This window comes from Giraffa tippelskirchi, chromosome 8 (genome assembly GCF_054371585.1).
Source record: "Giraffa tippelskirchi isolate mGirTip1 chromosome 8, T2T-mGirTip1v1.2.pri, whole genome shotgun sequence".
NCBI lineage: Eukaryota > Metazoa > Chordata > Mammalia > Artiodactyla > Giraffidae > Giraffa > Giraffa tippelskirchi.
Window position 1 is genome coordinate 138,980,377 of NC_137282.1, and position 19,861 is coordinate 139,000,237.

At 36.0% G+C, this 19,861-nt stretch overlaps 1 protein-coding gene across 1 annotated transcript in view; it reads left to right on the plus strand.

Annotated features, from left to right (window-relative positions):
- The window catches only part of TFAP2D (transcription factor AP-2 delta), a 62,081-nt gene that overhangs the window by 29,439 nt on the left and 12,781 nt on the right, over positions 1–19,861 (plus strand). The window contains exons 6-7 of the mRNA XM_081520829.1: positions 6,072–6,213; positions 10,550–10,663. Of these exons, the coding sequence (XP_081376955.1) occupies positions 6,072–6,213; positions 10,550–10,663 (256 nt within the window). The remainder of the gene's footprint in view (positions 1–6,071; positions 6,214–10,549; positions 10,664–19,861) is intronic.

Consider the following 19,861-nt stretch of genomic DNA (forward strand, 5'->3'; position numbering starts at 1 on the left):
ACTGATGACTTTTTCCCCCAAGAATGCTATCTCCCCGTTACCACCACATAGCCATTTTTGTTTCTAGAGTGTGTACTATATTAAAGCCAATAAGGCAGAATGCAGAGAACCCAGATAGACAGAGGTCTTTACAGTTTAATATTAACTCTGTAGTGACTGCTTTCTTTTGCATAAGCCACAGAATCCTGGTTTGGGGGAAGGTGTAGTGTTCCTCCCCACATAATGCTGTCCTTTCACCTTAGGATAGTAGTTCTCAAACCTGGCTTGAGAGGAGGTCGGGAGCTTTCAAAAAATGCAGATACCCTGGCTCCAGAGATTAAATGATGTAGGATGAAACCCTGATGTGTGTATGTGTGTGTGTGTGTACTTGTATATACACATATTAAATGGACTCCCCGGTTGTGGGAATAGCAAGGGTTGAAAAACACTACCTTTAAACTTACCTATTTTATTAAATGGCTTCACTGATACAATGATATACTCAGTGTTGTTTTTTTTTAATTTCATTCTTTCTAGAAATTCTCTTTTACTCTAGTTTTTCACTTATATTCTTTGGAAGGGGTACCTCTCAAGAGTGTTGTTACAATTAACCAATAAAATATTTGAAAGCTTTTCCATTTAACAAATGTTTGCTAGGTACCTGTTATGAATCAGATATTGTACTAAGTACAGGGCATGGAATGGGGAATAAAACTATCACTTTGAAAACAAAGTATTGGTACTGAAACAAAATCATCATTAAATAGAGAAACTACCACCTTATAAGACCCTTATCTATAACCCAGGTTGTATGATATAGAGTGTTACAGAATGCACTGCTTTTAGAATCGTTCTGGATGCCTTTAACAGATAAATTAAACCTGTCCTTCAGCTTTAGGATTTACTGCAGTTTGATGTTATAAGATAACTTATTTAATATAATATCTTATCCAGATTTGAAAATATTCTCAAATATGCTTTCCAATAGGTACTTCTTGGAATAATCCCAGAGATAGATTTAAATGTATTATTTTCCATACATGTAATTAAAATTGAAATCACAGATATGTGACTAGAATTTAACACATATGAATTATTGCTTTTATTGAATACTATTGAGTATTACAGTAAGCAGTTAAACCTAAATAGTTTCTAAGGCAATGCAGTTAGTGACGTTTGGTGAGAATTATCCAGTGAATAACAATGTAGAAGTATCTTTAGTACAAACTAGTTTTAGATATTTATTGATAGTTGCCTAAAATATATTTACCGCTAAAATACAGTAATTTTAAAGGAAGAAAAAAATCCTTAATGACTGGATAAAAGGTTGAAATCAGATGTGTTCATTTCTATTTTAAAAATACATTTAGATGCAAAGGAAAAGAATATATGTATACATATGGCTGATTTCATCTTTGTTGTACAGGAGAAATGGACACAACATTGTAAAGCAATTATACTCCAATTTTTAAAAATCTTTGAAAGATGCATTTAGATCTACTTCAAGTAAAATCATAGGGAAACCCAGAATGTCAGGAAAATGAGCAATTCACTCTCTTCAGAAAACATTTTTCCATTAACCGTCCATTTCTGGATTGCATCAGTAATTGCCATTTACATTTTTCCTAATATTTACCCTTCAGTTTGTTTTTTTTTTCCTTTTTGCTTTTCAGTGTGAAAAACGAATGCCCTAAAACCAGGGAGCAAGTTCTCTCTTTATGTTCTTCCCGTATTCTGTAACTTTGCTTGTACAAACTTTTGGAGAGAGATCCTCAATATGGGTCATCAACTGCTGCTGTTCCTGCTGAAAAATCGAAAACCCTTAGTGATTTCCCCTTTTTTGGAAGGAGAGGATGGCACTCCTTGGCCTAGACAGCCTAAAGCCTTGCAGTTAGAACACTCTAAACTCTCTTACTATCCTCATGTAACCTACTTCTAAAATAGTAATTCTTGCAATGGCATGAAATAACAATGGACGTATTTGCCAAACTTACTGTGTTGCTTCATTGGTGTAAAAAAGTGGGGGTGGGCTGGTACTGGTTTGTCAGGTGGCACAGTGCATTGAAATAAAGGAAGAGATTAAATCCACTTTGGAAAACAGCCACCATGGGGCCGCCTACCTTGTCGTGCACAGAAATGAGGCAACAGCAACCCTGTTTGCTGTATGGGATATAGCCCTTCAGGGATCTCTCTGTCACCCCAGGTTACTGCACCTGCTTGTTCACATGGATACTTCATCCCCCAACAGAGACAGAGAAGCTTGTAGATCTTTATTGTTACAAATCAGTTGAATCCCCTAATGTCTTATTCACATGCTTTTCTGCTCCCCATATTTCATTTTTCTTAAACCTGTTGACTCTATGATGCCTGTGGTACAGGGATTGAGCTATAGATTTGTCATTGTTCCTGACCATCATGTGTCTTTTAATTCACGGACCCATTTAGTCATTCATTCTTGGGTTTTCACACCCAAAGCTTTGTGGCACAGTCTACACGTTTTAACTACACATCAGAGTGTCTTCACTTGCCACTTCTTTTGATGTAGCATCTCTGTACATCCAGTTACAATGTTACCTCGCAAGCAGGAGAAAGCAGTAAACAGAGCTAAGGGAAGAAAGGATCTGGCTGTCAGTGCAAATGTAAATAGCAGCTGTTCCACCCAAACTGTTTTTAAAACTACTGCACAGTGAGAGCTTTGCATAAAATGACCCAGATCCCCAAGAATCAGGTTTTAGCACAAAATTTAAGAGGCATGCTGCCATTCTCCTGTTTCCTCCTCCTTCTATTGCACAAACAGTAGAGGAGAAAATATATTGTACATATATATATGTGTGTGTGTGTGTGTGTGTGTGTGTGTGTATCTATAATAGTCTCTTAATTTTTTATTTAAATATCGATTTCTGTGTGGATATTGCAATATGAAGACACATCAATTTATATAACTCGACTTGCTCTACAAGGATGAAGTTATGAAAGGTGTTTGTGTTAGTTGCAAAATACTTCTGAGTCCTAAGGTCACATGAGTTTGTTCTCTGGTCAGATGCTGTAGCCATTCTTTGCTGGGTCAAGCTTTAAGACTTTTTACCTCACATTTGAAATTTCTTGAATTATCTCCCTTCTGTCATTTTCTTAGCAAAAGTCATCATCCTACATGGCATTACAATGTCCTTTTTTTTTTGAAGATTTTTTTAATGCGGACCATGTTTAAAGTGTTTACTGAATTTGTTACAATATTGCTCCTGTTTTATACTTGGTTTTTTGGTCACGAGGCATGTGGGATCCCAGCTCCCTCACCAGGAATTGAACCTGCCCCCCTTGCATTGGAAGACAAGGTCTTAACCACTGGACCTCCAGGGACGTCCCTACAATGTCTCTTTTTAAAAAAACCTTTGTGCCTTTTCTTCTGTCATATAAGCACACATTTTCTTTCCTAATTGGTTAGGGTGATCAACTCCTGTGGTAAGCACTTTTAAAATTTTGCCCATACCTTGCAGCTTTATCCAAAAGTATGACCCTCCAGTAATTAGCACTACCCAGACTAGTCAGTATAGAGACCTTTTTTATCTAGTTTTGTCATCTTTCTATTTTGAATGGAGGAAAAATGATGTTTTCTACCACATGAATATAAAAGTCTTGACTTAAGACCTGCCACTGCTTTGAAACAGACAAAGGGGAAAATCATGACTGGATCATTCACAAATCATTAGCTGATCTAGTATTTTACCACATTATCATATTTTTGTATTAAATTAGACTCTTTCAAGGTCTCGAACAGGGCTTTTCAGGTTTGGGAAATGAAAAAAGTTGTTAAAGACTCAGGGAATGAATGAAAAGAATGAATTGCAACATTCATGTCTCATAGTAGCATAAATAAAACTTAAACACACTTATATAAATGCAAGTCTACTTTTGATGTATGGTTAATATTTGTGCACGTTGAAGCTTCAAATCAGAGCATTAACTAAGATCTGCAAGGTGACAACGGAGCTTTCCATAGGCTAAGTGTGCCTGTCTGTGAAATAAACAGGGGCAGGGACCCTACCAATTTCCATTAACCCTGTGGGAGTAAATCACATAACTAAACCATCATTGAAGAACCCTTAGCCTTATTCCTTCTTCTCCTTAAGACAGAAAAAGGAAAACCTTTGAGATAGAAGCTTTTAGGGAAAAAAATCCCACAAACAAATATTGAACATTATTATTTATATTTTTTACAACTAAAGATCCTAAGGAAAAAAAAATGTATCTACGAAAAAACTTAAGGGAAAAGTATTCTCAGGATTATATTTTTTCACTCTATACTATCCTAAAATGTTTTCCTGTTTTCTATTGTTGGTAATTTGGGGGTTGTTTTTATAAATATGAGCTTCCTAATCTGAAAGATTAATATTTCTCTTTTTTTCTAGAGAAAAAAATAGTATCTTTACTAAGGGACATTTCACTGATATTAGTTAGACTATTATATGTATTTATCTATAAACTTTTCCTCCTTCTCTATAGTAATATTAATCATTTTTATTTCTTCCTGGTATTGATTTATTGACTACTCTTTATTCTATGAATATAAAGCAGAATCAAATACATTGCTTTGGCCAATCACCAAACAAGTGTCATGAGGTTTGGTCATCAAACCTGACTGTTTTTTAATTTCTTCATGGCAAAATTTGATTGACTGTTTGGTTACCTTTCCATGAGTACCACCTTCTCCGCCTCTGAAAATATTTTATCTCTTAATATTCACTTGATCCTTGTAATACAGTATGATAACATTCATTATATACAATATTAGTATAATGTTAATGAACATGTACAGATTATAGATAATGCTTATTAGATGCAATATAACTTGTGAAGTGCTACTACGGTGTTTTCTGGGTGTATTGTTGCTGTGACTACTATTATTGATATGACTGTCATCTTCCTAGACACAGGGACAATCTTTGGTGTCCTTTTATACCCCCTTTACTCCTACCTAGCACTGCACCTTGAACAAAACACATGCTCAGTATATATGTAGCAAGACCTTGCTTTTTTAAAGTTTTAATGGTCAAGTAAGAATTGGCTTGATTGAGTTTTTAAAATACTATTGTTTTCCAAACTGATGTCCATGGCCAAATCTTACTTTGCCAATAAGTCATTTTACCCTTTGTCTTAAAAGTTTGCTCAGGGTTCAGATTATGTGAAAGAACAAATATTATTAATCATTATACTATACTTAAAAATACTATTATTTTTAATAGTGTACTGAAGAAGCACTCTACATAGTGCTAAAAGGTACTGAGGCTCACCATAAAGCCTGACAATGCTAGTACTATAATTATGCAGTATGCTTTCTTTAGCAACATAATGTTATGAAATTGACATAATTCAATTATTTGCCTTTCCAAAGTGTTCCAAATTCTTTGAAAAGTTATGTGGACCGTTTGTCAATGTTTTGATAGGTCTCATGGAAAAGGCAGTGAGGTGAAAGTGAAAGTTGCTCAGTCGTGTCTAACTCTTTGTGACCTCATGGACCCCATGGAATTCCATGAAATTCTCCAGGCCAGAGCACTGGAGTGGGTAGCCTTTCCCTTCTCCAGGGGATCTTCCCAACCCAGGGATCAAACTCAGGTCTCCTGCATTGCAGGTGGATTCTTTACCAGCTGAGCCACAAGAGAAGCTATTATGGAAGCCACAAGGGAAGATATCATGGAAAAGATATCTGAATATTTCAGCTACATTGAGAATAGGTTATAGGTTGAGCAACAACAAAATGACATGCCCATAGAGCTTTTTCCCCAGGGCATAAGATGTAGGATCTCTGATGTCTGTCTCGTCTAATAGTCAGAGACTTACGGGGAGTCAGAACTCCTTGACTGTGGTTCTGGTTTTCCTCCTACAATTTTCCACATACCCCTACCTGATAAGTAGCTTCTGTCTCTGTTTCACCCCACGCCACCCCCCAAAGCTCCTTTCCTCTTGGATTGTTTACAATGAATGGGAAAAATGATCCATTTGACCCACAGCCAGGAATGAGGCTTGAGGAAAGGGAAGGTGTTCTCTTGTTGAGTGTGGACATCAGTGAGAAACTGACTTTTACTGTCTGCCAACAGGCGAGGCGTTACACTTGGCTCGAGATTTTGGCTACACGTGTGAAACAGAGTTTCCAGCCAAAGCAGTAGGAGAACATCTTGCCAGACAACATATGGAACAGAAAGAACAGACAGCAAGAAAAAAGATGATCCTAGCCACCAAGTAAGCAGAATGGGGAAGCCTCTACGTGCCTTCATCCTGTTTTTTCATTTTCTTTGAATGAGGGAAAACAGTCTAGAAAACATCCGTTCTCTAAAACAAGAGGGTCTCACACACCAGCAGCTAGATATATTAAACAAGGACCTCCTCAACATGGTACCTGTAGCAAGATTTGCCAATTGTGTTAGTGATGGAGCTACCATTGACCCTGATGAAAGTTCTTAGAAAACCTCTTCAGAATAACAGGAACTCTTAGGAGAAAAATGTGTTTAGAAGATGCAAGTTCCAGGCAGATATGCCAGTTAGTTGGTATTAAATATGTAATTTGGTCTAAGCCACTCACTGTGCCACAGTAAATGAGGATAAAGATCTGAAAACACTAGAAGTGTTCAGGGAGTGTGACAAAAATTGAGGACCCAGATACATGAGAGGTAACAGGGAGACCTCTGGGATCCAGGATTGGCGTCAATGCCCTCATATTTTCCCTGTATATGATTAAGCAAATGATCCCTGTCTGCCCCGGCTTTCATGTGATATTGCCAAGAAGAAAAAGAATGTATGAGAACTTCTGAAAATTGTAAAAAGCTCAATTAAAATATGAATTAAGATAATGAGAGAAATGATGCAGAAAGGAGGAGGCTTGCATAAGATGATTCCATATTCCCTCAAACTTGAAAACTTATTGATAATTAAAGGAAGAAATACCATTTACTCTGTGAAAACCCAGCAGAAGTACTGCTTAAGTATTTAAGTACTGTTCAAGTTGCATTCAGATTTTTAGACCAAAATCTTTCAAGTGGTAGCTAATTCTTGCTCTCTTCTCTTTACTAAAATAAGTTATTGCTACATATAGACTATTAATAGTCCTGTTTAATTTCCTAACTCTATGTTCAGATTTTAGAACTAATAGTTCCAGCTGATTAACTTAGCATTTATAAATTAGTTTCTTATTTGGGAGAAACTTCTAAAGAGAAAGTATATGGTAGATAGTGTTAGAAGCATTGCTTCAAAAAATGACCTTATGATATGTTGGCTAAAATGTAAATGGTCTCAAAATGCATAAAACAAAAACTAAATATCCCTCTTTCTACCTCATCCAATATGAGATAGGTCTTTTTTAAAATTTAAGGTTTTATATGGGATACCCAACAGGCTTGTCCAAGAAATGCAAACCCCTTATTTGGTGTTTGTGCTGCTCATGGCTGTCACTGCTTGGGTTTCAGATATATTTATTCATTGCTTTTCTGAGAGTACTAGATAGTTCTCTCATCTTGCCCCCAGAGAGAAGGGAAACAGAAGGAAGGGCAAAAGAAAAGACAAAGCAAGGAGATAAAGGGGAAAGGAATAGCAGAAAGAGAACGAAGACCAAGAGTTAGAGAAAGAACGTTGTGAGAGATATAACATTTGGATTTAAAATTTTGAGATGAGCTTTGTGGTGGGGAAGTTCCTAAATACTTGTTAGTAAAAAGACCTAAACCTAGATTTTTTTGTGCCGTTTATCCCCCTGGGCATCTTCACTTCTGCTTTGTTTCTACTCTTTCCCTCTTCCAGCAGTTTTTGACTCAGAGGGGTCTTCATCCACCTTATTTCAGTTTTTCCAGAAGGAACTGAAAGTTGTTATAAAAAAAACCTGAATGAACTTTGTGGCCAACCCAACACATGTCATTTGTTCATTTCTATCCTTAATGTAATCTCAGGAGACTATAACAAGTTGTTACAGATTAAGAGAAATATATAGTGCTAGAAGTTAGGTAGTATCTTCTAGGTGTTCCCAAAGCATTGTAACTGGCAGGATTTTACAGATTTCCCAATATGGTAGCCATGTGATACCTCTGACTGATACTATTATCCCCCAACACTAATTACCCAAAATAAAACACCTTCATGTTTTATACCTCAAAATTACTTGATTGTGGTTTTATTGTGTATATTCCAACAATTTCACCCCCCTGATCCAGAGAAATCCTTTTTGTCCTCCTTCCTCCAGAAATGTCTTTATAGCTGTCCACCCCTACCATCCACAACAGTGCTACCATTACCATTCCAAACACAAGTTCCCATTTTCTTAAGAATTCCCATCACTCTGTTTGAGTGTTTGGAAGCCAGTGCGTTCAAATGGATGCTGGGATTTTGTTTTCATAGAAGTAAACACTAGAAGAACTTAGGAGAAGTAAGAGAAGCATCAATACTTTCATATTTGTCCAAGTTATACAGAGACATCTATTTTAAAGTAGTGGATTCAATAAGGAGTAGTATTTCCCTGTTACCTGGGATCTAAGTAGTATATATTATTTTAGGTGATATTTTGAACTTTAATTTCAAAAAATATTTCAAGAACATGTAATTTTCTTTGATTCCTCTGCCCATAGCTGGACATTAGCAGACCATTAAATGTTAAGCAAGAATTGAATTCACTAATTCAAATTACTTTATTTTATATAAGAGTAGATAGGCTATAAACATCTAGAAATTAAGAGACAGACAAAATAATTTGTCTTTGTGGTTATTTATATCCATTCCATCTTTTTATTAGACCGTATGAAGAATTGAAGAACCAGAGACTATGCAGTCATAGAAAATGTACTAAATACAAAATAGTCATTAATATAAGTAGATGAAGTAAGGAGAGTTTTGGAATTAATGCCTTTCTGCAACATATTAGTGCATCCAACACGTGTTCTGAGTAGTTTCTAATTTTTCCAGCAGTAAAGCATTGGCTGTTTTCAAATAAAATGTTCAAAGCTGAAATTAAATAGTCTAAATGGATATTCATTACATTCTAATCAGTTCACCTTTGTTCACAAGACTGTTGACAACTGTATCCAAAATATATGCAAAATTCAAAATTCTTTAGATGAGAGACCCAGTTACTGATCTGCCTTGGCATATTGGCTTGCATATTTTTTTTTACCTCTATGAATAACAGATTCTGTTCTATTTAATTATATTGCCAAATACACAATTGTACGAAGGGCTCATTAAATGCCATTAGCCTCCTAATTCCTCATTGTTTCCAGGGCTTTGTTGATTAACCAAATACTTTGATTGTTATTAGACAATTATTTAAAGAGAGGAATAGAAATGAGTTACACAGTTTTGGGAATCGAAAAATGTACCCGACAAAACATTTATTTGATTTATGAAAAACATGAATAAACTTCTTCATTGAATTTAGAACTCAGTATGATTAACACTAATCTGCATTAGGGTAAAGCAGAATAGTTAGGGAGTTTTAATTGATAGCATAACATTGATAGTCAAAAGGAAAAACAGAACTTGAAATTCAAACATCAGCTAAAAAATTATGTCCTTAAGGACAATGACGTAAGTGATAAAGTTAGAATTTATGATTCATCAAAGATCATCTTGTGCATTACATAATTCATAATGTGACATTTTGCTTAAAAATATTGCTTACTGTAGCTTCATAAATAACAATTTAAATAAGAATGAAATCAAGCATAAAAATAATAACTCAGTAGCTGTCATAATAAGATATGATAATTACCTAAAGGAAATCTACAAAGTTGTCATCTGTTTTTAAGTCTGGAGGCTCTCCTAAGTCAGTGAGTTAAGAAGAAGAATCAAACATCAAGGTTGAAATTCTGAAACTTCTCCAGATACAGTTTCGTGTGTGATGTACCTGAATTGCTTAGCGTAAGCTAAATTTTTCCATACTTGCTTTTTCCTCATTTCTTCCTCAGCTTTAACTTTATCGTAACTCATTCTATTGTTTAAACAGTAAGGCATTTGATTTGCCAACTTATAAATTAGTTTATTCAATTATCAAAAATATTCAAATATCCTAATAAAAGAACTAAAGCAATGTTTTAACGTCCATTTAAATTTTTTAATATATTTAAATGATCATCTTATAGTACTTGAGACATAGTTGCCATTGTGAACCTCATCTGTATGTTTTTTTTACAAATTTCTTTTTAATAAGAGAATAATTGCTTTACAATATTATGTTATTTTCTGCCAAACATCAAGATGAATCAGCCATATGCATGCATATGTCCCCTCCCTCTTGAACCTCCTTCCCAACTCCCACTCTACCTCACCCCTCTAGGTTGTCACAGAGTGCTGGGTTTGAGCTCCCAGCTTCATTATAGCAAATTCCAACTGGCTGTCATATGTTAATGTATATGTTTCAGTGTTATTCTGTCAATTCGTCCCTCCTCACCTGTATGCTTTAGATGGAACTTCAGAGGTTGTTTTGTGAAATTTTATCAAGCCTTCTTTTAAAAGAGAAAACAAACTTTTGGAAAGATATCATGGAATGAAATTAAAACCCTCTTTAAAGAATTCAACCTTAACTTTGAGTCTTTCATCTTAGACAAATTTGTAAAGAATTTCAAGACCTCTTGAGCCAAGATAGATCACCGCTGGGATCCTCCAGACCCACTCCAATTCTAGACCTTGACATTCAGAGACACTTAACACATTTCAGGTAAGACTGGTTTTCCAATTTGGTTGGATTCCCCTTTTTTAAAAAGCTTTTTCTTTTGTATTGGGGGATAGCTAATTAATAGCTGATTAATAATAATAATTAATAGTTTCAGGTGCACAGCAAAGGGACTCAGCCATATATATACGTGTATCTATTCTCCCCTAAACTCCCCTCTCATCCAAGCTGCCGCATAACATTGAGCAGAGTTCCATGTGCTATGCCATAGGTCCTTGTTGGTTACCCATTTTAAATATAGCAGTGTGTACCTGTCCATCCCAAATTCCCTAACTATCCCTCCCCCCATTCTCCCCTATTGACTCTCTTTTCAATTGTTAAAACAGTCTTTACTAACCGAGGCATGTTTGTAGTCCTGCCACAGTTCCATTTAGAAATAACATATATATTTATATGATGTTGCCTGAATTTTTTGAAATTCCAAGCATCTAAGATCAAATTGTAAAGATAAATAAAGCATAAAGCACTTTGGATCAGAAATGTATGTTTTTGTGTGATTTCCAAGATTTTGTGACTTTGAGAGTGAGCACTGTTATTTCAAACAATAACACTTTCAGATTAGGATACTGAAATCCTTTAAGTAGTTCTTTATCTTGATTAGATAAATTGTTGAATGGACAGATGAAATTAGTAGGCGATCATCGACTGATTTTTCCAGGACTATGTTAATGATTTCTCTGCAGTTAGAAATTGTACACCTCAGTTAATGGTTCTTAAGTTAGACCACAAAAACATATTTCAAAGAACCCAGGACACATTATTGAAAGCGTATCTTTAATTTTCTGAGATACTTTGGACTATTTTTCCTGATTAATTTATGCCCTGAATGCAATGTGAAAAAGAATATGATAATTTTTCAGGTGACTTCCAATTGTAAAACTCGAGAATTCTAATGCCAACATGGTATTTCTCACCAATTAAAATATTTATCCTCTTTTTTTATTACTATCATTTAGTTTAAAAAAAAAAAAACAAGGCTAAGGAAAGACTAACATACATTAAACTTTAAAAAGTTTTTGATACCTCTTGATGACTATAATCCCTTTGAAGAGGATATTCCATTATATAAAGTAGTGGGTATTTAAGTAAATTAGAATTTTATATGCAATTTAGAGATTGTCAAAAAAGAATACTTAAGTTTTCATGTATCACAATGCTCCTCAAGATGTAACAGACACATCTCTGAAAACTAAACTTAGAGTTTATCTTCTAAAAATGCACCAAATGTAGTATATGTTCCCAGGACTTTTCTCCCACCGTTCAGTTGGGTTAGTGAAGGTGAGTGTGCTGAAACTGGAGAAAGTATAGTGCCCATTGGTAAGAGCAAAAGGTTTTGCAGTCAAGGGAACTTGTCTTTGAATCCAGACCCCTAGTACGTTTGAACTGGGTTATTTGGGGTAATCTATGTACTCTTCTCAAGCTTATCTTTCTCCAGCTTTAGATGGAATAAGAACCCCTCCGTTATATGGTGGCAGTGAGCTAAATGAGAAAATGAACATAGAGTAAGCATTTGATAAATAATACGCTGTTTACTGCACCACTGATCCAAGTTTAAAGGTTTCCACTATCATATCTGTACAAATATTTTCCATAGTTTTATTTGTATACATACTAAAGAGATAATTTCAACAGAAGTTCAATTCAAAACTTTTTTATACAAGTTTAATTCTGGATTTAAGGAAGTTTGTCGAGTTACGAATTTACTCTAAGAAGGAATTCACTGTTCAAATACAGAGAACTGGGGCTCTCTTGTCATATCTACTAGGTCATTTCCAATCACAGATGTTGCAGCTTTTATTGGACAGTAGTCTGTCCTTTATCAGGCTCAAAACAGACTACACATCAATGTGTAAATTGAATATCAGCAACCATTTGTTTGCTTAGCACAGGCACAATCTGATGATTTGTTAATAATTTTAGTCACTGCCAGCTTAATGTCTCAGGATCCTTTAGAGAAAATGTTCATTGCCACACTTGGGCTGAATGTTTTCTAGTGTGCTTTATATGCTGTTTGGTTTCTACCCATGCAGAATATGCAGAATTCTAGTCTAGAATTACCCAGAGAAGCTAGTCTGATGTTTCCTGGAGAAGAGCTAAATGTATGGTAAATTACCTCCTCCTTATTCTCAGTTTAAAGAAAAAAGGGAGAGATTACATTCTGGGTATAAAACTCTTGAGAAGATGTATGGCTGCAGATTCTCAATCACAGCAATTTGAAATGTATAATCATATCTTAAAACATTCAACATTACCTGGTATATCTACTTATAAAAGTATCACCTATAAAATTTTGGTGTTGTTATTTATATGCTGAGTAGTTTGCCATCAGAAAGTTTTAACTCTCATTTACTATACTTTTTTAATGTTTGTCAGATTTTTTCATTTATTTTGCTTTAACTACACCCAGATTATTTATTTTGATGAAATCTGGATTTCATAATGGCAGATGGTTTGACGCTAGAAATCACTTAACCAAAATTTACCCTATAACAATTTTCCTAAATTATATCATTTTAAAAATTGCGGTTAAAAAAAAAAACACAAAATTTACCATCTTAATGATTTCTAATTCAGTAGTATTCAGTATATTCACATTTTTAGGCAACCAATCTCCAGGACTTTTTCATTTTGCAAATCTGAAACTCTATAATCATTAAACAACAAATTTCCCCTTCCCCCCAACCCTTGACAACCACCATTCTACTTTCTGTCTCTATGAATTTGACTAAATACTTCGTATAAGTAAATTGATAAGTATTTGTCTTTTTGTGACTGGTTTATTTCACTTTGCATAATGTCCTCAAGGTTCATGTATGTTTCAGCACATATTAAATTTCCTTCCCTTTAAGACTAAATGGTATTCTTCTGTATGCATAAACCACATTTTGCTTATCCATTCATCCAAGTATGGATATTCTTGGATTCAAGTACTCATGGATACTTGGGTTGCTTCCACTTCTTGGCTATTGTGAATAGTGCTACTCTGAACATGCACGTGCAAATATGTCTTGGAGATCCTGCTGTCAATTTTTTTATGTATATGTCCAGTAGTGGAATCACTATGTCATATGGTAGTTCTATTTTTAGTTTTTGAGAAAATGTCATATTGTTTTCTAATGTGGCTGTACCATTTTACCTTCCCACCAACAGTGCACAGGGTTCTATCACCTCCACCTCCTCACCCCGCCTTGTTATTTGCCATTGTGGTTTTATTTGGGGGGTAGGTAGTAGTTACCCTAATGAGTGTGAAGTGATATTTCATTGATGTTTTGATTTGTATTTCCTTAATGATTATGATGTTAAACATCTTTTAATATGCTTGTTGGCTATTTATTTCTGTGAAATCTTTGGAAAGATATTTATTCACATCCTTTGCCATTTGTAAATCTGATTGCTTTCTGTTGGGTTGTTGTTCTTTATAAATCTGTATATAAAGCCCATATTAGACATATGATTTGTCAGTATTTTCTCCCACTCTACAGGTTGCCTCTTTATGCTGTGGTATTCTTTGATGTGCAGAGGTTTTTGATGTAGTTCAATTTGCCTATTTTTGCTTTTGTTGCCTGTGTTTTTGGTGTCATATTCAGGGAATCCTTGCCATTTCAGTGTCATGAAGCTTTCCCCCTAGTAGGTTTTCTTCTAAGAGTTTTATGGTTTTAGGCCTTATGTTTAGGTCTTTGATCCATTTTGAGTTAACTTTTGTATACAGTATAAGATGTGTCCAACTTCACTTTTTTGCATGTCTTAAACAATTTTTTTTTAAACAAAGGGTTTAAACATGGTTGACATTTCCAATTAAAATCCAAATTTAAGTTTCCTGCTGTAAACTGAATTTAAATGTGTACTTTTTGGTTTTTACTATGCATTTATTAAAAGTAGCCTCAATAAAATATCTTAATAGGACCGTAAAGTCCAGTTTGTTGCCCGACCTTGGAAAAAGACTCTCCACTTTAAAACTGTAGTGCTTAAATGTGGCTTCATAGTGGAATTTCTCTTGGAGCTTTTTAAAAATATTGAAACCTGACGTACATTCTTAAAAATCTGATTTAATAGGTCAGGTCTCAGATTGGAGTCAGGCATCTGTATAATTTGCAAAATCTGAAGTTGATTCTCATAGTTAGACAGCTTGAAGAACCACAGTCCTAGGATATTCCTAGACTACTAGCTTTTTTTCCCTTAGAAGTAAAAAGAATTCTAATTAATTTTTAAAGTGACTGAGAATTATGTAAAGTTCTGTCTTGTACACTAGTGAATTAAAGAAATTCTATACCTATTATCTTACTAATAATCTGGGTAGCAATGTGTTAGCGTGGAGGGTATCTATTTCATAATTTCCTAACTGATAGTGGTAACTTTAATTTTGATAGAAGCATCAGCTCAAGAGAAAAATGACTTAGAAAGGAAATATATTACATCTGACATTGAAAGCAGTCCATTGGGAGAGATTGATTTCCACTGTTTTTGCTGAGTGCTGGCTGAGAAAGAAGTAAGGAAACAGTGTAGTTAGACAGGCATAGAGACAACTCTAACTCATAGCATCAAGTTGTGCTACACTATTTTATTTGATCAAAATCTCCTTCCCAATGCGAACTTCTTGAATTACACCTTCCAGGGTGGCTGCTTTGATATCTGGAGAACTCTGGATTACTTTCAACAGATTGAATATATCCAGGTAGAGCTAGGAAATGAACTGGCCTTGTGAAGCCCAAATAACTACTTCCAGTTTTCTGTGGTAGCTGACATATCAGGGCGCTCTGGGAAACTGTGGGCAGAGCAGTGACCCTTCTGCTGATTGACTCACAGCCCGGAATGCTGCTTGTTTCTATCAAAATGACAGGAGGCAGGTTTATTCGTTATTTATAATTTACTGAGTGCCATCCAAAGTGTATATTGCTTTAGAAAACATAGCAGACACCACAATACCTACTGGAAAGGGGAAGATGATTGATAAAAATCTGAAGATGCCCCTACAGACACCATTCAGGTAGAAACCCAAACCCTGATTTTCTGAAATGTTAGGGCTTCCCTTCTTGAAGAGCTCAGGAAATTAATAACTTTTCCCATCTTTGTTCTTATGTTCTCATAATATCCTTGAATCTGAAGTCAAGTGAAAGCACATTGAACAACATAAATAAAGGGAGGAAGTTAGACTGTTTCTAATGGGATTCTCCAGGGAAGAATACTGGAGTGGGTTGCCATTCCTTCTCCAGGGGATCTTCCCAACCCAGGGATCGAACCTAGGTCTCCCACACTGCAGGCAGACTCTTTACCAGCTGAGCCACCAGGGAAGCCCTTCCTAATACTTAATTCAGAGAAAACAGCCCATCAGAAGAACCAGGACGTTTTCTTTCTCAACACCCACCTTGGGAGCCTATTTTATTTTTTCTTGTATTTTCCCATGCTAATGGCAGGTGCTGCGAAGATGACTAAGAATTGTCCCATCTGTAAGAACTTCTAATGTGGAAGACAATTACATACAAAGATTTAAAATATAAGAGAGAGGGAACTTATAACAGAGGGTTAAGCAGAATGCAGGTAGTTACCTGGGGTAATTTGGAAAGGCTTTCTTCTTTCTTTTTACTGTAAATACTTTTATAGTTGAAGTGCAGTTGACTTACAATCATGTTAGTTTCAGGTGTACAGCACAGTGATTCAGTTATACATACATATATATCTTTTTTCAGATTCTTTTCCCTTATAAGTTATTACAAAATATTGAGTATAGTTCCCTGTGCTATACAGCAGGTACTTGAAGGATTTCCTCTTTAGATCCACAGTACTTAGCACTAGTAAATGAATGAATGTGTGTGCATGCTCTGTTGTATCCAAATCTTTGCGACCCTACAGACTGTAGCCTGCCAGGCTCCTCTGTCCATGGGATTCTGCAGGCAAGAATGCTGGAGTGGGTTGCCATTTCCTTCTCTAGGGGATCTTCCCGACCCAGGGATTGAACCCATGTCTCCTGCATTGCAGGCACATTCTTTACTGCTTGAGCCATTGGGGAAGCTCCTAACACTAGTATGTGCCCAATAAATATTTTACTAAATGTAGATTATGATGCTAACTCTGTTAAGTCTTGTATGTATTCTCCCCTGGTTCCTTCCCAGGGCCATGGTATTTTAATTGAATCATAGGCTGAGGAAGTGAAATGATCAATGCACTTAAATTCTTCTCTTTGAGTCACAAAGTGTACTGACATCACATCTTCTTAGAAATAGACCCTCCTACAACTCCTGTAACACTTTGGAAATAAGAAAGGCCTAGGCTTCCTAGATATCTGTGTTTGCCGGTGATAAAATTTTCATCATTGATTCTCAGTGTTGGAAGGCCTCTCAAGTTGCCCACTCTCCTTCAACATTTGGATCGTCCCTCCAACATCCCTGTCAAGTTGTCACCCATTCCAGGCTCAAAACCTTCCCATGATAGGCAGCTCTTTTCTTGCCTTGGCATCCCTTCTAGCTCTGACAGCTCTATTAGAAATGCCTTCCTTCCACTGAGGCAACATCTGTCTTCCTAACATTCTACTCCTCGGGGGCCCCACAGAGTCCGTTTAATCCTGTTTCCCTTCCAGTTTCTAAAGGCAGCTCTCATGTCTCTCTGAGTTTTCTCTTTCTGGGCTATTCTTCCTCCTTTTCTTTGTGCTCCACACATAACATGCACTCCAGTCAACTTGACTAGTATTTTCTGAGTGCTCTGGCTTGGCGACACATGGAAGATAGGATATGTGTCTCTACTAATGTGAGCACATTTGGTCTTCCTCTCCAAGGAGCCTAAGAGGTATCCTGTTTTTGTTGTTTGCTTTTATTTTTAAAATTTTCTTGCGATGGAAAAATGGTGGGGAAGGTAATCAGGAGGGGGCTATTTTATTAATCTTGTGAAAGCATTTTTAATGGCAGAAGAGAAGTAATTTCAATTTAAATTTCAATTAAATCTCCAATCTCCAACCCCCAAAGAAAAACATCATAAAATAAATTACATGACTAGGCTTGGATTTAAGAAATAGAATCATTAGGCCTCCTTCAGGGTGTTTTGCCAGTTCAAGGCCACTTCGAAGACTATTTTATTTAAGAATATTGGAAATAATAGGCCTGAATTGTGAAGGGGAAAAAATCTTATGCTTTGCAAACTTAAACTCCTTTTTGTAAGGTTGAAATTAAACTTTAAAACTTAAACTCCAAAAATGTACTTACATTCACAACTGCAAAGAAAAACATACCTGTAAGTGGTCAGGTCTTATTCACTACTTAAGTTAAAAAGGATAGTCTGTATTTACATTAGAGAAAAAACCCATTTCCCTTGAAGTAAAACTTTCAATAGAAAGAAATAGAGACTAAAAAATAAAACAGACAACTGTTTTCCCTAGCAGACAAGTGAAACCACGATGCCTTTCTTGAGTGAATCTACATTAAATTACTTACCTTCATTTAATGTTAAGCAGGAAATTAAAGTGTAAATCAGTTGCCAACATTTATTACACTTCATAAAGCGGTGGTGGTTTAGTCGCTCAGTCATGTCCAACTCTTGCGACCCCATGGACTGTAGCCTGCCGGGCTCCTCTGTCCCTGGGAATTCCTAAGCAATCATACTGGAGTGGGTTGCCATTTCCTCCTCCAGGGGACCTTCCCGACCCAAGGATCAAACCAGGTCTCCTTCATTGCAGGCAGATTCTTCACCGACTGAGCCACCAGGGAAGCCCACTTCCCAAGGTGCATGGCCCCAAACCAAATGCTGAAAGAGATACGAACATACAAGCATCTATTGCAGGTCATTTGATAACATTTTAGTGGAGTTTTAGGTTCAGCCTGGATGCAACAGTTATAAAAAATTATAACACTGTTTCCTAACTATTACATGTGAATAATTTGGTAAATTTTTATTTAAATAATTTCTATCTTTGGATGGGGGAAGAGACAGCATGAGATCGTAGGAGACGCTCAGGATGGGTGTCAAAAGGTCTAGCTCAGTCTTCTCTTGGTTACCAGCTGGAAATGTGGGTTTAGAGCAGACATTTACCAGTCTGGCCTCTGCAGGTTCATCTGTAAACTGACACAGTTAAACTGGGTGATCTCTAAGGCTCTTTCTAGGCTTCTTTATTCTATTCTCCATTTACTGCTAAATCAATCATTTATGTTGTGTTTCCACATGATCTTATTTCTTCTCTTTATGTTTTGGCAAATTGTTTAAAAAAGTCAACAGCTGATAGAAACTAAATATTAGGTAATAAGGACACTGTTGCATATACAGAAGTAGAAATATAATGTGCATGTGAAACTTACATAATGTTATAAAACAATGTTACCCCAATTAAAAAAAAACTCCCCCAAAAGTGAACAGTCAAGTACAGTTCATCTAAGAAAGCGCAAGAGTCCTCAGCTTAGCATTTTCCTTCCCCTATTCTACATAGAAAATATGAGTTGTCTGATAGGGAGACATATAAAGACATGGTTAATTTATCCTGAAAAGCTCTTTTTCCATATGTTAAAAATAGGGCACAGATCAAAAAAAAAAAAAAAGTCTTTACCTTCAAAAGGTTGACTTGGATGTGATTGACTTCGGTCTCTCCTAATGTGTGTGAAATTATTACATCCTTAGCTTCCTTTACTAATGAGCTGGAGTGCAGTAAAATGGAATCATAAGGACCCAATCTCTTTGGGACCTCAGAGTTAAGTGGTTGAAAAATACAGGAGAAATGTGACTTTAGGGTGGTAGACAGGCAGCACATGCAAACAGGCAACCTGGCAGAGGTTCAGAACAGTCATAAATGCATTTCTCCAAGGTGAGTTTCATAGTTCCATGAGCTACTCCTTGAAAGTGGCATGGTCTAGTGTTTTCTGGCTCAAGAAACTCTGACTACCATACTCCTCTCTAGAAGAAGCTAGTGCAATTAGCATAGTATAAGCTCCCAGAACTGTTTTTGAATAGAAGGAATGCTTAGCCTCCTGTCTCCAAAACTTGACCACAGAAACTGTTTTATCTCAGAATACCTATTCACATTCCATGGAACTGAGGTTGGGCCGGGAAATGTAAGAAAAGTTCACCATCCTCCTTTACCCAGGGAGGATAGACAGCGTGGTATTTGGGTGTCATTTCTTGGCTCTGAGGGAACATGACCAACTCCCTTAGCTACATTTAAACTATTTAATACTGTTTTTAAAATGCTAATGTTTTGAACCCATCCCAAAC